This window comes from Cotesia glomerata, linkage group LG2 (assembly GCF_020080835.1).
Source record: "Cotesia glomerata isolate CgM1 linkage group LG2, MPM_Cglom_v2.3, whole genome shotgun sequence".
Classification (NCBI taxonomy): domain Eukaryota; kingdom Metazoa; phylum Arthropoda; class Insecta; order Hymenoptera; family Braconidae; genus Cotesia; species Cotesia glomerata.
This window is the reverse complement of record NC_058159.1, coordinates 24,739,613-24,753,881: the sequence shown is the minus strand read 5'-3', so window position 1 is coordinate 24,753,881 and position 14,269 is coordinate 24,739,613. Positions and strand designations below refer to the sequence as shown.

At 27.3% G+C, this 14,269-nt stretch overlaps 1 protein-coding gene across 19 annotated transcripts in view; it reads left to right on the top strand.

Annotated features, from left to right (window-relative positions):
• Positions 1-14,269, top strand: part of LOC123259983 (CREB-regulated transcription coactivator 1-like) — a 41,664-nt gene that overhangs the window by 22,751 nt on the left and 4,644 nt on the right. For 7 of the 19 annotated variants that reach the window (XM_044720844.1, XM_044720843.1, XM_044720841.1 and 4 more), the window contains 10 exons: positions 4,452-4,713; positions 4,806-4,911; positions 7,394-7,544; positions 8,333-8,431; positions 11,583-11,630; positions 11,981-12,136; positions 13,166-13,279; positions 13,379-13,540; positions 13,989-13,994; positions 14,090-14,095. In XM_044720844.1, the coding sequence (XP_044576779.1) occupies positions 4,452-4,713; positions 4,806-4,911; positions 7,394-7,544; positions 8,333-8,431; positions 11,583-11,630; positions 11,981-12,136; positions 13,166-13,279; positions 13,379-13,540; positions 13,989-13,994; positions 14,090-14,095 (1,110 nt within the window). The remainder of the gene's footprint in view (positions 1-4,451; positions 4,714-4,805; positions 4,912-7,393; positions 7,545-8,332; positions 8,432-11,582; positions 11,631-11,980; positions 12,137-13,165; positions 13,280-13,378; positions 13,541-13,988; positions 13,995-14,089; positions 14,096-14,269) is intronic. The other 12 variants (XM_044720851.1, XM_044720855.1, XM_044720848.1 and 9 more) reach the window with 11 other exon arrangements.

Below are 14,269 nucleotides of genomic sequence, written 5' to 3'. Positions count from 1 at the left end.
GATATACTATTTAAAAAAAAAAATTGTACTTATAATTTATAATATAAAAATGATAAATTTTTTACTGATGATCCAATGATGAGGTAATCTATTTATGTTTGATAAAAGAATTTTTTTATCATTTAGTTTTAAATTTTAGAATAATTACTGAAACTTGACCGAGCTATGATGTAATGGTAATTAGAGGCTGGTAAACGGAAGGCTAACGATATATAATATATGTTAAAATACGGTCAGCATAATAAATATTGGCATGGTAAATAAAAGATACAGAACTAAGTAGAAGTATGTAGTAGAGCTTACCGAACATCGGTATTTATATTTGATCGTATAGCTTGTAGACATGTCAAACAAGTTTTCCTTGAACCTCAAAGTCCAATCGTGGCGTCGTTGTATACATACAATATTAAACAACTAAATAACATGCGAGAGAGTATAGAGCGTGAGGACGCATTAATAGTTAATAATTATTCGTATACTCATAAACTGTAAACGGAAGTGCAAAAAATATATCTGATTATTGTTATATTCTTTTTAATTTATTGATTTTTAAAAATTATCTTTTTATTTACAATATTTCATTTTACTTTTTGTAATTTGGTATTAATTAAGGTTTTCATTTTGATAGCATATATTAATCAAGTCTACGTATGATCTGTTATTTAGAAATATATTTTTTTTTTAGTTACAGAGATTGGAATATTAATTATACTCAGTATTGAATAATATATTACTGAATCAAAAATAAATTCTTAGAAAAAACGACTGACATCGCTCAAATAAAATCTTTAGTAATAAATTAATTTTTTAATTATTTTCAAAGATAATTTTGTATGAATATAATAATTATTAGAAATAAATTTATCGAGAGTTTTAAAACGTTATTAGCCCTTACACGGAAAGAATCTTATATGAATGCCAACAATACATGTTTTGTATATATTCTACTATCTCAAATGGTAATTAAATTTGTAAAAATCAAGATGATTCTACCCCAATACGGCTGCCCAATTTCAAAACACAGTAACTAACATTTAGAAATTTTTTTTAATTTTTCTTATTAAAAAAAAGTTTGCCTGCCAAATTGATGAAAAATTTGATTTGTAAATAGAAAATACTTGAATATAAATATTTTTAAGAAAAAATACTTGAAATTAAGGTCTAAAAGTTATAAAAAATGCAGCAATATTAAAAAAAATTAGGTATAAAAATTTTGCAGTTACTGTGTTTTAAAATTGGGTAGCCGAATAATTCGGCAGTAATCATTGGACAGCAACTTCTGCACTCTAACTTTAATTATTTAGTTATTTTTATTTTTTTATTAAAATATAAAATTGATGACTAAAGTGAAGTGTTAGTTTAATATTGAAATTTTCGGTACTAATCGAAAAAACTGACCCTGAATCCTTATTGGTTTAGGATTAGAGCGCATTCGTACAGTATGGAATTTAAATTTCTAGTCATTCATTATAATGATACATTAGGTATAAGAAATTAAAAATTCAATAATGAAAATTTCATATGCTTAAATAATGTATTACTTTAAGACTAATCTGATAATGACAAAATTAAAAAACTATTTTTATACATACTGCAGAAGTTTTTCTAAGACCGTTTATTACTTATGTAATGTACTTGGAAAAAGATAAATATAAACTACTTTTTTAAAACAGGAAAAAAAATTGCAATTCAAAAATTGCACGACTCATGATGCGAAGTATCAGAGAGTGCTTTACGATTGAAAAATTTTTTTCGCCTCATTTCGGCAATTATTTTTATTATTATAGTCTTGTTAGTTGACGGAATCAAAATATTTTGCATATTATTATCGAGATAATTTAATGAAGATTAATTTGACAATTTTCAAAAATTGATTTAGTGTAATAGAAACGGAAAAAAACATCAAAATAGGTCAAAAAAATTTCTTGTCCGTCCTGTATGAAACTCCGGAAACACTGTAACTTGCGTAAAAATGCATTAATTAAGTTAAATTTATTTTTTTTTTAATTCTTTGGAAGAATTGTAGGTCACCGAATGCGAATGGCTAGGTAATTCAGTGTCGTTTATGTACAATTAATAAAATAAAACAAAAACCAGAAGACTGCGTATATTTATATATATTGTATACATTTATCCGACTAGAGGCGCGTACGTATTATCGTGCTATTTTAGCTGTTTTATATATTTTTTTCACATTTTTTATTTTATTAATATTTCATAATTAAATGAGCATTATAACTCGTGCCCTTTTGGATTTTCCAAACTTTTTTATTCTGCAATTAACTTATACTGTTGAAATATAATTTTAATAGGAAACGAAATATATAAAATATTAAAAAATTTCGCTAAATTTTTCATCAATAATTACTATTACTATATGTTATTTATTCACATGCGAAAGCTTTTTTTTAAAGTAGTTGCACATTATGATGGTTAGTATCCTATATAAGTATTGTTTTATCTAAGACAATAATAATAATAATAATAATAATTTGGATCCTTTTTTTAAATTATTTTATTGCTATTCTATTATAAATACTATAAATTTATTGTCAGGGACCAAAAAATTTGATGTTGATTTTAATTTCGTTATACATTGTAGTAAATTTTCCACCATATAAATCCTTAATTAAATCATTTTATTAATAAGTAAAGTATTTTATAATCGCTATAATGAAGTTTCTATTAAATTAGTCAAAGTGCTATAAAACTTTCTTCCCGATCAGTTTTATAAAGTTGTCTTCTTTCTCTTTCTGACTAATGAACCAGAAACCCATCCAATAGCCAATCTTAAAAATATAAAAAAAAATCGTAGCAATGTATTAATATAATGAACTTGAATCAATGTACAATAGCGGTCGATATTAACGATACCCTGAGGCTAAAATTATAGATTAAATAAAAGTCGACTTATCCGGTTAAGCCCTTTTATTTCAGCATTATTTTCGTTAAATAATCATCATCAGCAGTTAAAATAATCGCTGACCTCTAATAAGATCAAGAGATATTTATAAAAAAGATTTAAGATTTCGATGCCGATGTAGGTACAGAAATAGATAAACAATAATAGTATATTGTGCAACGAGTGTGACAAGTTGTCGATTGCCCACGAAAGCGAAGTTGAGCGCACGAGCGAAGCGAGTGCGGTCATTCGCTTGAGTGGGTAATCGACAACGTTGCACGAGTTGCACATACTATTTTGTATTACAAATGCGGCGATAGATGTGGGTACAAAATTGGGGTCCAGGGGCGAAGCCCCGGCAGGGTCCTGGGGCAAAGCCCCGGCGGGGGGTTGGGGGGGGGGCGAAGCCCATAAAAACAAATAAAAAGTTAATAAAGAAACAAATATATATCACATAATAAATGCAAAGTCACTAATATTAATTAACAAAAAATAAATTTACACATTGAAACAATCAACACAAAATTAAATGACATTAAATTTAGCTGTCACTACAATTTTTTAATCTTCTTAAAAAAACAAATTTGTTCCAAAAAATTATTCATAAAAAATTGCATTTTTTATTTTATAAAATTCCTACATGTCAATTTTATGACAAAAAAAATTTTTTTTGTCATAATTTATTTTTTACAAAAATTATCAAAATGATCAAATTTCTGCTCAATTAATTTTTATCACAATTAGCTCAATATTAATTAATTATTTTTACTTTCGTTAAAAGTATGAACTTTGTAATGTCAACCTCACTTCTTTAATATTGACAGTTAGATTGTGTTTTTTTTTTGTTATTTGTTTCAATTTTAGCAATTTTCACAGTCAATTGCATGCGACAAGGATAGTTTGAGTGCGCCAAGAATAATTTGCGTGCGACAAGTAAACTTGTCGCACTTAAATAACGGTTTCATTTGTGAGAAAACTCATGCGTAATTTTAAAATGGGCAAACAGCTCTTTTTCAACCGCAACAGCGAGCGCCAATACTACTTTTCCCGCATGAGTAATACAAAAGTAATTGTGAAGTAGGTGAAAAAAGACTAAGAATGGAAAACTAAAATAATAATAACAATAACAAACTGGCGAGCTAAAATCAGTAATTCAAGACTCGTGTACTCGAATATTATTTATCTTTTAATTAAAGTATTAACTCGAGAAAAGTATTTCTGACAAGTAAGATTGAATGCCAGCATCAAATTCCACCATACCACACCCGAGCCCCCGATTAAACTGCAGTATGCCGTAGCAGCCAATTTAATACGACTATGACTCCGATGTCACGTTAACTCACAATACGATCTTCAATAGATCTATAAGACAGTTACGAGACGATTGAATTCCACTGACATAATCAACTATTGCCTCTGAAGTGCTTCGAACTTCCCTTTTATTTTTCTTTTTCCGTTTCCTTTTTTAATTATACATATTATATTGCTATTGCTTGAAGAATAAATTTCAAAAGGTCAAAAATTAGCATAAATTTAATTCATTTTACAGACTGCTTTAAATAACTTGGAGGAGATGCAACACAATCCGATGATGTACCGCGGGACCGAACGTGGAAGAAGCGTGGGAGTTGGCCCCATGAGGTCACGACCTATGGAAAAGAGGTATGACACGTCGCCGTACAGCGGTACATACTTATCACCACCACCTGACACCTGGCGAAGAACTAATTCAGATTCAGCGCTGCACCAGAGTGCCAATGAAGCTTGCCAATCGGCCTCCACGATTCCTCATCGACGAGGTAGCGATACATGTCGGTGTTTTATGTTTTATTTATCATTATTATATCAAATTCTTTTGATGTCTTGTTGCATTATTAATTTATCGTTTCACTTATTACTGCAGATCAACATGGAATGGGTAATACGACAAATGACAATAGAGATGGCCATCATAATTTTATTGAGAGACCGAGATCTTCCTGTGAGATGCCAAGAGTACCAGGCATCCAGTAAGTTCATCAACTCAATATTATTATTATTATTATTTTTTTTTTTTTAGTAATTGTGTGAGAATATATATTCTATAACAATCTATTAAGCTTTTACTATTTATCAATACTATTTTTCCTTTTTCCGCGGCTGTGGCCGACTTACAGTCTGTACCCGCATTTGCCTGTGCCCCACCCTTAGCACAGTGACCAAGGAAACCACAGAAACCTGGCCAGGGTACAGACGGCACGGGAGCAAGCCTTGGAAATCGCAGAATAATTGCGACTGCCAGGGCTCGAACCTACGCCTGAGCGACTGTTGTACGGGCAGTTTAAGACTTAAACCGCTCGGTCACGCAGTCGCCTTATTATTATTATTATTATTATTATTATTATTATTATTCGGTGAATATTTTAAGAAATAAAGAAATTTATACGGTTTAATTACTTGTTATGTTCTTAATTTTTAAACTTTTTTCATTATCTATATTTTGGATATTTATTAAACAGAGAAATTTTTAAATTTACTATGAATCTTTCTAAATATATTCATTCAAACGTAAAATATCACTTTTTTCTATTTTTCCGATAAAATTTTGCATATTTTTCTAAAATTTAACGATACTAAGCACCCACAGTAAAAAAAATGTAAAATATTCACAGCTACTATTGATATTATTGAATATTTAGTTGACTTTTAGATTTCGACTCTACACTATCTATAGATAAAATATATAAATCTATAATATACTTGCACAATGTATCTGTATAATATATATATATATACACAATTAAAGAGTACCATCGGGCTTTTGTCCAACAATAAAGTCTCGCGTGTATAATCAAATAGTTACAAACGTTACAACAATTGTATTCATACGGATTATGCATGTAGACAATTGTTATTTCCGTGGCGAGTCCGATAACCGTATTCGGTCAACGATTTCCGAATAATACACTCCTAAAGCGCAAAGTTTCTTGGATGCAATAGTAATCTACCGGCGACCGGCATATAATATAAAGGTGCGTTTAGAGTGTGTTATCAAGACGTGAATATCATACATACTTGAATTGTTTTATTGTTATATTATTAATACAGCTGTCTGGTGTCTCAACTTATCGAATTCCAAGTGCGATATTTATTTATGATAATATCTCTTATTATTCTATATTTATCACCAAGAAGTTTTACTTGGTATATATATAGTATATATATATATTTATACTTTATTAATTATTGCAAAGACTATGCGCGTGACATTATATTATGAATTACGATCGACTAAAGTTTACACACGTAGAACCATAAGTTCGGAGATTGAATTCTTTTAGATAAGCAGATTACTTTTTCTCACTTTTCTTTTATTTAATAATTTGAGTTATTATGCTTGAAAAATAATATTGTTGATTTTTTTTATGAATTTCTTTTGTGTTTCGGTTTAAAAAAAATTATTAGAACTTTGTGATAGTTAATTTTTAACAATAATTTAAATTATTAAAGTATTAAAGTATTGATTATTTCTTAAACTATTTGTATAAGATCATAAATAGTGTTAAATCAGATAAAAATGATAAAAAAAATTTTTTTGCAACACAAATGTAAAGTTTCTAAGATATATTGTTATAACTTTATAATTTGTTAAAATTTAAAATTAAAAATATTTTTACAATTTAACATAAATTTTATTTCTTCATTACGTTTTAAATATCTCTTCATTTCACAGTTGATTAATATACATGAAAATTGTTCCAGTAACTTTATAATTTTCTCTCTATAATTATATTTTGTACTTATGGGTCATTTAATCAAATGAAATAATTTTTACAGAGTGACTCCAACCTATCGTTTTAAAATTTTGTGGAAATATTCTTTATTTAAAAAAAAAAAACATGAAAATTTGGACTCCTAACGTCGTCAAGTCTCTTCGGAGTGATGATTTTTTTAATTTCGTCAATTTTCAATTTTTTAATTTATTCGGTAATTTTTCAAAGTAAAAACAATTTCAATAAAAGTATGAACAACACTATTTTTTATGTAAAAAATTTTTCAATGAAGCTATCGAATTTTTTACAAGTCGCCAAAAGCTTTTAAAGATGTAATTGAAACGACTTGATATTAAACGCTCAAATTTTTAAATATTTTCTTTTGTATAGAAAATACTTTCTCAAAAATTGAAAATGACCTTCCCGTAAAAATGATTTTATTTGATAAACGATCCAAATATAAAAAATAAAATTGATAATCTTCGTTAAAAATTTTAAAGTAGATGAATCTTTAAATATTGCTTGACGTAAGCTTGACATATTATTATTTATGCACGACCCATTATCATGATTTAAAAATAAATCATTCGGATCAATGTTAAATTTAAATCAATAGTACCACTGATTAATTAACAAGTACAGTTAAAAATTATTTTAATCTTTATTTTATTAAATAAATATTACAAATCAAAATTCACAATAAATTTATTTGGTAACAATGATCTACTATTTTTTTCAGTATATATCCTAGTTCGCAACCACCAGGACCTCAAACGCCTATAGGTAACAATACGGGATCTCTACCAGATCTGAGTAATGTTCACTTTCCGTCGCCTCTTCACACGCCGTTGGACCAAGAAGATCACTCGAGTAGTACACAATATAGTAATGTAAGTACACATCATTAACTGAATAAATAAATTTATTTATTTATAAAAAAATAATCTAATAGTTAACAGAATTATAATTATTACACCAGCTAAATTTATATACACTTGCCTCTTTTTTTATTCATTAAAACTTTTCTTTGCTCAATTAATATTAATAAATACTTACTATAAAAATTGTCAAGCATAAAACCTGCTTATGATCAACTACTGTAAACTTTATAAAGGTATGGTTCAATGGGAATTTTTTTTTCGATTTCTGTCTTTATTAATTCAAAGTAATAATTAATTAATGTCTTTTTTAATTACACATTGTGAGTGCACAAAAGTTTAAAATAAAAAAAAAAACTAAAACGCTTTTACAGGAGATTAAACTGGACAAGGAAATGAAAAGTTTGATAAAACAAAAAATTAGCTCGGAAGAAAGAAAGAAAGAAGCGAATAAATGCATTGAAAATATTCCCCAGGCAATTCATATATTATTTGTTTGTTTGTAAAAAGGATTCAAAGATTTATCAATATAAAATTTTGCTGTTTGCACAAAGCTTATAAAATCCTGAATTTATTATTGTAAAAGAAACAAAATTATTTGTTTTATAATTTTATTTGAATAATCTTCCTCTCTCTCTTCTGTCGAGCTTTAAAGTCACGGGAAAAACAAATAAGTCTGTTTAAGCATATTTTATTCCAATAAGTAATTTTTTATGATTATGATTATTATTGATTATATTATAGTAAAATGAAGATAAAAGTGAAAACAAGAAAACAAAGCAAATGCTTTAATATTCCAGAGTCCTCAAACGGGCAGTCCTACAACCCTGTCGCCAACCAGCTTGGTGCAAGCTGGAAGGCTATCCTTTTCACAGGATCACAGTCCACCAGGCGCCCAAGTAAATATCCTTGATCCTTGTTTATTATAAAAAAATAAATAAAACGTAGTGTTCAAGCTCGCTGCTAGTGGTAGCCCCTCTTTTTATTTATAGAATCCTTTATAGTAAAAAATATTGTGTTCATTAATTTATTGTAGAAAAAGTACCAAAAGAATAATTTATATTTTTAATTCGTGGGTTAAATATTTAGATTGTAAAGTAACAATATATAAATTTAAAGGAAGTATTTATTATACTAATTGAAAGAATATGAATTGTGTTTAATATTTCAATATTCTGGTTCATAATAAATTACAAGATTTAATATTATAAAAATATATGAGTTGATTAACAACATGTATTTAAGATTATTTTTATGATAATTTATAATACAGATTTAGTAGTAATAACAAAAAAAATTAGCCTTTAAAAATATTTTCGGCAAAATTATTTAATTGTAAAATAAATAATATATTGTGTGACTAGGGATGAAACAAAACGATTTCAGACCAGTGAAGTTGCCTGCCCGAGCGAAGCGAGGGCTGGCATCACTCGGTCTGAAATCGTGTTTCATCCCGCGTCACACATTATATTTTTCATATAAGTTGCATTAAAAATGCTAGTTTCAATGTCTGGAGCCAACCAGAACTAGATAGTTTCAGACGAACAGCGAAAATACCATTTTATTATGAAACTTATAATAAAATAGAAAGTAATAGTTTATTTTTTACCAAACATTATTCGTAAATTGACAAGTTTTCTTTTATCCTTCTTATTTATGCTTAATAACAGAATTATAATATGTCAGTACAGTTAGCGGTTAGAATGACAATTATAAAGGTATAAAATAAACAAACAATTGATAGGATTTAAAATAAAGCTGCAACTTCACCTCGCGGACAGAAAATCGTCATTTTCTGTCCGCCGGGAAGAAATAATTGATACCTGCCCGGCACAGTCGTATTGATCTGAAATTGTCTAGTTTCGGTTGGCTCAACAGGCATTGAAACTCACATTTTCAATGCAGGTTATATGAAAAAAAAAATTATTTACAAAAAATTAATTGAAATTTATTAAAAAGATTTAATTACAGATGAATAAAAAATTTTTCGATTTAATTCCTTATTTAAAGTCAAAATTAATCTTTCTCATTCATTTTAATTAATCAAAAAAATTTTTGTCACTAACGGTACAAAAATTAAAGGTTTACTTGTTACTTATATTTGTGTAGCATAACAATGAATTCAAATGGTATTAAAAGACAACTTGTGATAAAAAATGTTGAAAATATTAAGCACTAAATTTTAACTCTTATGACGAATCTTCTCAACCGAATCACACAAAATTTTTTACTTTTTTTTTTTACCGAGGCTGCTGACCCCAGCATAGGAGAAAAAAAAAATATTTTTTACTAAGCCACCCTCTGTTGGAAGATATTTGACCTCCACGTCCGTTAATTACATTTGAATAATGAAAATAAAATAAAATTACTCAAAAAAATGCTGTTACTGTAGAAAAGTTAAAAAGCGAGCATGAAAATACAAAGCTTTTTTCGGAAGAACGTTACTTATACTATTTAGCATGAAAATAGTATAGTAGGTTAATTGCATGAGTAGCTTGAGTGCAGTGATAGACCACGCCGAATGGACATTGCGTGTGCTAAAAACGTACATATATGTATATAAATATACTACACAAGTCTCGTGAGTGCATCGCGTGCCTCAACACACAGACATTCACATATCTTACACAGAACGTACTATACGACTCGAGCGTACGAGTATTTCTGGTCACGTTATCACCCCATACTACATTACACTAGAGAGAGAGTACGCAAGAGAGAGCCTTCCGCATTTCGATGGCATCCTCGAGGCCGTTGTTGTTCGAGGGGAAGGTCGTAAGTTGATTGCATGAAAGAGATTACCATCGTTACTCCTCGATTATCACTTGCTTCTACTTTGTCTTTATTTCTCTTTTTCTTTTTCATTTATTTTTTCACTTGTCAAAAGACATTTTTTAATTCATTCTTACATTCCCACCCTTTTGAAGAGTACACTGAAAAAAATTAGTTCTTTGATTGGAGAAATTTTCACTCTCGAGTTGATGAATTAAAACTCTTGAATGGAGAACAGAAATTTGTCTAGTAATTATTTTTCCTTCTTCCCAAACGGTACAACAATTTTTTTGGCAATGTTTTTTTGAATTTCAGTTAATTTTTAACTTTTTGTTGAATAATTTTCCAAAAAGTCAAATTTTTTTAAGACGCTTGGGTTAATGAAGGGTTGATTGTTTTCAAAGAAGAAATAAACAAATTTTTTGCTAGAAAATTTTCTCTTAGATCAAAAGATTGGTAACACATTTCATAAAAATAATGTCGAGTTTTTTTAAATTAAGTTTGCTGGCTTTTCAAAATTAAAATATCACTTTTTTGCTTCAAAATTAAATTTCTTAGTATATAATAAAAAATTACAAAAAAATTGATTTATAGTTGAGTATTTTATTTATATTAAGAAGGTCCTAGAGAAGTTGTTATTGATATAATAATTTATCAAGACATAAAAATATGAAAGTTCAAAAAATTGAGAATAATTTATTAATAATAATTATCATTATTCAAAATTTTATAATTTCACAAACATTTTTAACTTTTATTATAATTGTAATTTACATGCTCTTTTTTTATAATATTGCAAGACTCTCTTCAAGTTATAATCTCAAAACTAAACAAAAATTGTTATAAAAATTAATCATAAAATAGATTTTGATTACTTATATGAACATTAAAAATTAGTTTACATTGACTGAAGAAAATAAATTTGTTAATCAAAGATATACAAATCTTGAGTGAAGAATTAATAATAATAATATTTATTTAGCAAATTGCTACCTTTCTTTTATTAAAACCATTATAAATTATTATTATAAGCATTAATAGATCAAGAGAAAAATTGAAGCAGCAAAAAACTAGTTTTTTTCAAAACAATTATCTTTTTTGATTATTTTTCTTAAATCAAGTTAATTTTTCTATCAGTGTATTTACAAAAGCTAAATATATATCGCACAGCTTATTTATTATAATTTATTTTAATTATTATTATTAATATTATTATTATTTCTATTATTTTTTATTTGGCTTTTTTTGTAGTGTTTCTTTGTCTTTGTTATTTTGCAGAACCATTTATCAGTGCCTGTTAACTCTAGATTTCTTCATACATGTAAGGTCAGTAGATATATAAATTTTCATTCGCTTTATTATTTATTTTAAAATAATCGTTTATTATTTATTATTTACCATTACCATTACAATTATTATTTATTTCTAACCATTTATCTGTTATTTAACACTAGAAGTAATATAAGTGCTTGTATTGATATATTTGCAGAGATATATTTATATATACATATAAGGTAAATAAAAACAAAAGATGAGAGTATGAATACAATGAAAAATTAAATGGCCGTAAATAATTAGATGAATAGAGGTTTGATAAATTTAAGAGATTAATAGAATAGTTAAATACCTCAACCTAAAATTCTAGTTCTTCTAACGATAAATTATTAATTTTAAAGCAGGGTGTGACGTTGGAAAATAGTACAAGTACTTCGCAGCAGGATTTACGCTCGTACGGACAACAAACGGCTCAGCAACCACCCTCAACATCTCACAGTCCTGGTCACCACTATATTTATCAGCAGCCACACAGTCCTGTGCCGCCGCAAAGTCCCGTGAGTATATGACACAACAAGTCTAGTGTTATATAGTGTACCTAGACTGTACAATTAATATAATCACGTCATCCTCATGCTTATCCCATCATGATCAACGATCACGATGTTGTGTATCATGTCTAGGATATATTGTATCATAATAAGTACCTACATTTTTTTTTATCAATTTTGTAAATTTAATGGAAAATTTGAAATTCTGGAAGCTATGAATAAAAAAATAATTCATTTGAATTAAGAAAATAATTTTTAAAAACGTAATCGTGTTGATTTGAGCAGGAAAATTCTTCAATTAAGAAATTTATCTTGGTTCAAGTAAATTTTACTTCATTCAAAAATTTTTCGTCTCGATCCAAGAAATTTAAATTCTTCAAATTCATTTTTTTGGTTCAAGAATTTTTCTTTTGATTCGTTAATTTTTTTTTTAGTGTAAAAAGAAAATATTTTTCTTGACTCAAGAAAATATTAAGATAGTATAAAAATTTCTTAAATTAAGTCAAAACTTTTTGAGCCAAGAGCTTTTTTTTGATTTGTGTATTAAATAAATAGATAAATTTATTAAGAAAATTATATGCAATTAAAATTAGCAGACATTTAATCATTTTTTTGTTTTTTAATTAAATTGCCATTAAAAATAGTATTTAAAAACATTGTACGAATAGTTAATTAAAATTTTCACAAATGAAACCGAAATGAAAAAAAAATTTATAATAATTTCAAGAAAACTCATGAAAGTAATCAGTTGTTTGTGAATTTCGATGTTATAAAATTTTCATTTAAAATATTTCAAATCTTTCATTTTTTTAATGTTTTATATAAAATATTTCAAATATAAAACAACATTAACTGTTTAAGAGTATAAGGTGAATAAAAAAAAATATATTTTACTTGAAGAACGTGATGATTTAGTATGTGTAAATTTGATTAATCACGTTTCCCAACTTGAATATATTTTTCTTTTGTCATGCATGATTAATGATTATGCGTATTATATTACATATCCGTATAACATATTATTTATGATAATAGAATGGATCTCAAACGCATCAATCGCAACAGCAACTAAATTCCCTGGGATCGTATCGCACCAACCAACCATTAAATCGGCCGTCTCCTCAATCGTCGCCTGGCATAACCCTTCAGGTAAGATCCACTGGATACCACTATCGCAATCTTACTAACTAATTAATCAATTAAATGTTCAAACAATTTATTGACCACATAATTTACATTGCATTACAGGGCAGTCCTTTGAGCTACAGCAATAATCCTTCAGCGCCACCGAGTCCTACAGGTCATCCGGGATCGACGGGTCTCACTTCTGATAGTTTAGATCAAAATAGTTATTTCCTCACTCAGGTGCAAGCTGCGGCGCTTCAACAGACTTTTGAGCAATTCAACATGGTTAGTTTGCTTTTATTTAATTAATTTATTTAATTGCTGGTTGTAATTGAATTGTTAATTTGAAAAAAGCGGATTTTTTTTAATTTACATTATAAATCACAAAACTCTTGAAGAATATCTTGACCATTTTTTGGTGATAATTAATAATAATATATTATATTAGTTTAATTTATAATAAATACTCATGCTAGATTTTTTAAAATGAACATTTTTGTTAATTTAGTTTTATAAATTATAATAATTGATAAATTAATCTTAACTTTTTCATTAAAAGATACAAATTTTTGCAATTAAATTTTTACCGAGTATCTGTTACAGAAAAAGATGTATAAGTGCGCTCTTTTTAAAATTCTAAACAATTCAATTATTACAGTTATAATTGAAATACTATAAAATAAAACAAAATACTAAAATTTTCCATAATCTTTTGTTTGTGCTGGAACCTAAGGGGGTGGTAAGTAAACTGTCGACGTTAATGGTTTAGTAGGATAAGAATATAAAAGCACAATGGAGTAAATTATTTTTTATTTTGTTTAAATGCAAATTCAGGATGTGGTGAGTACACTTCAGTGAATGTTTAAAGGTGTAATTGTATTTTTTAATTGTTTTTAAGTGCTATAAAAATTTTTTATTTAAATCTATTTTTTTTCCAAAAGGTACTTTAGTTGTTACAATGTTTATTACATATAAATACTGTGTATTGTATAAGAGGCTTTGGGTCACTGAGAT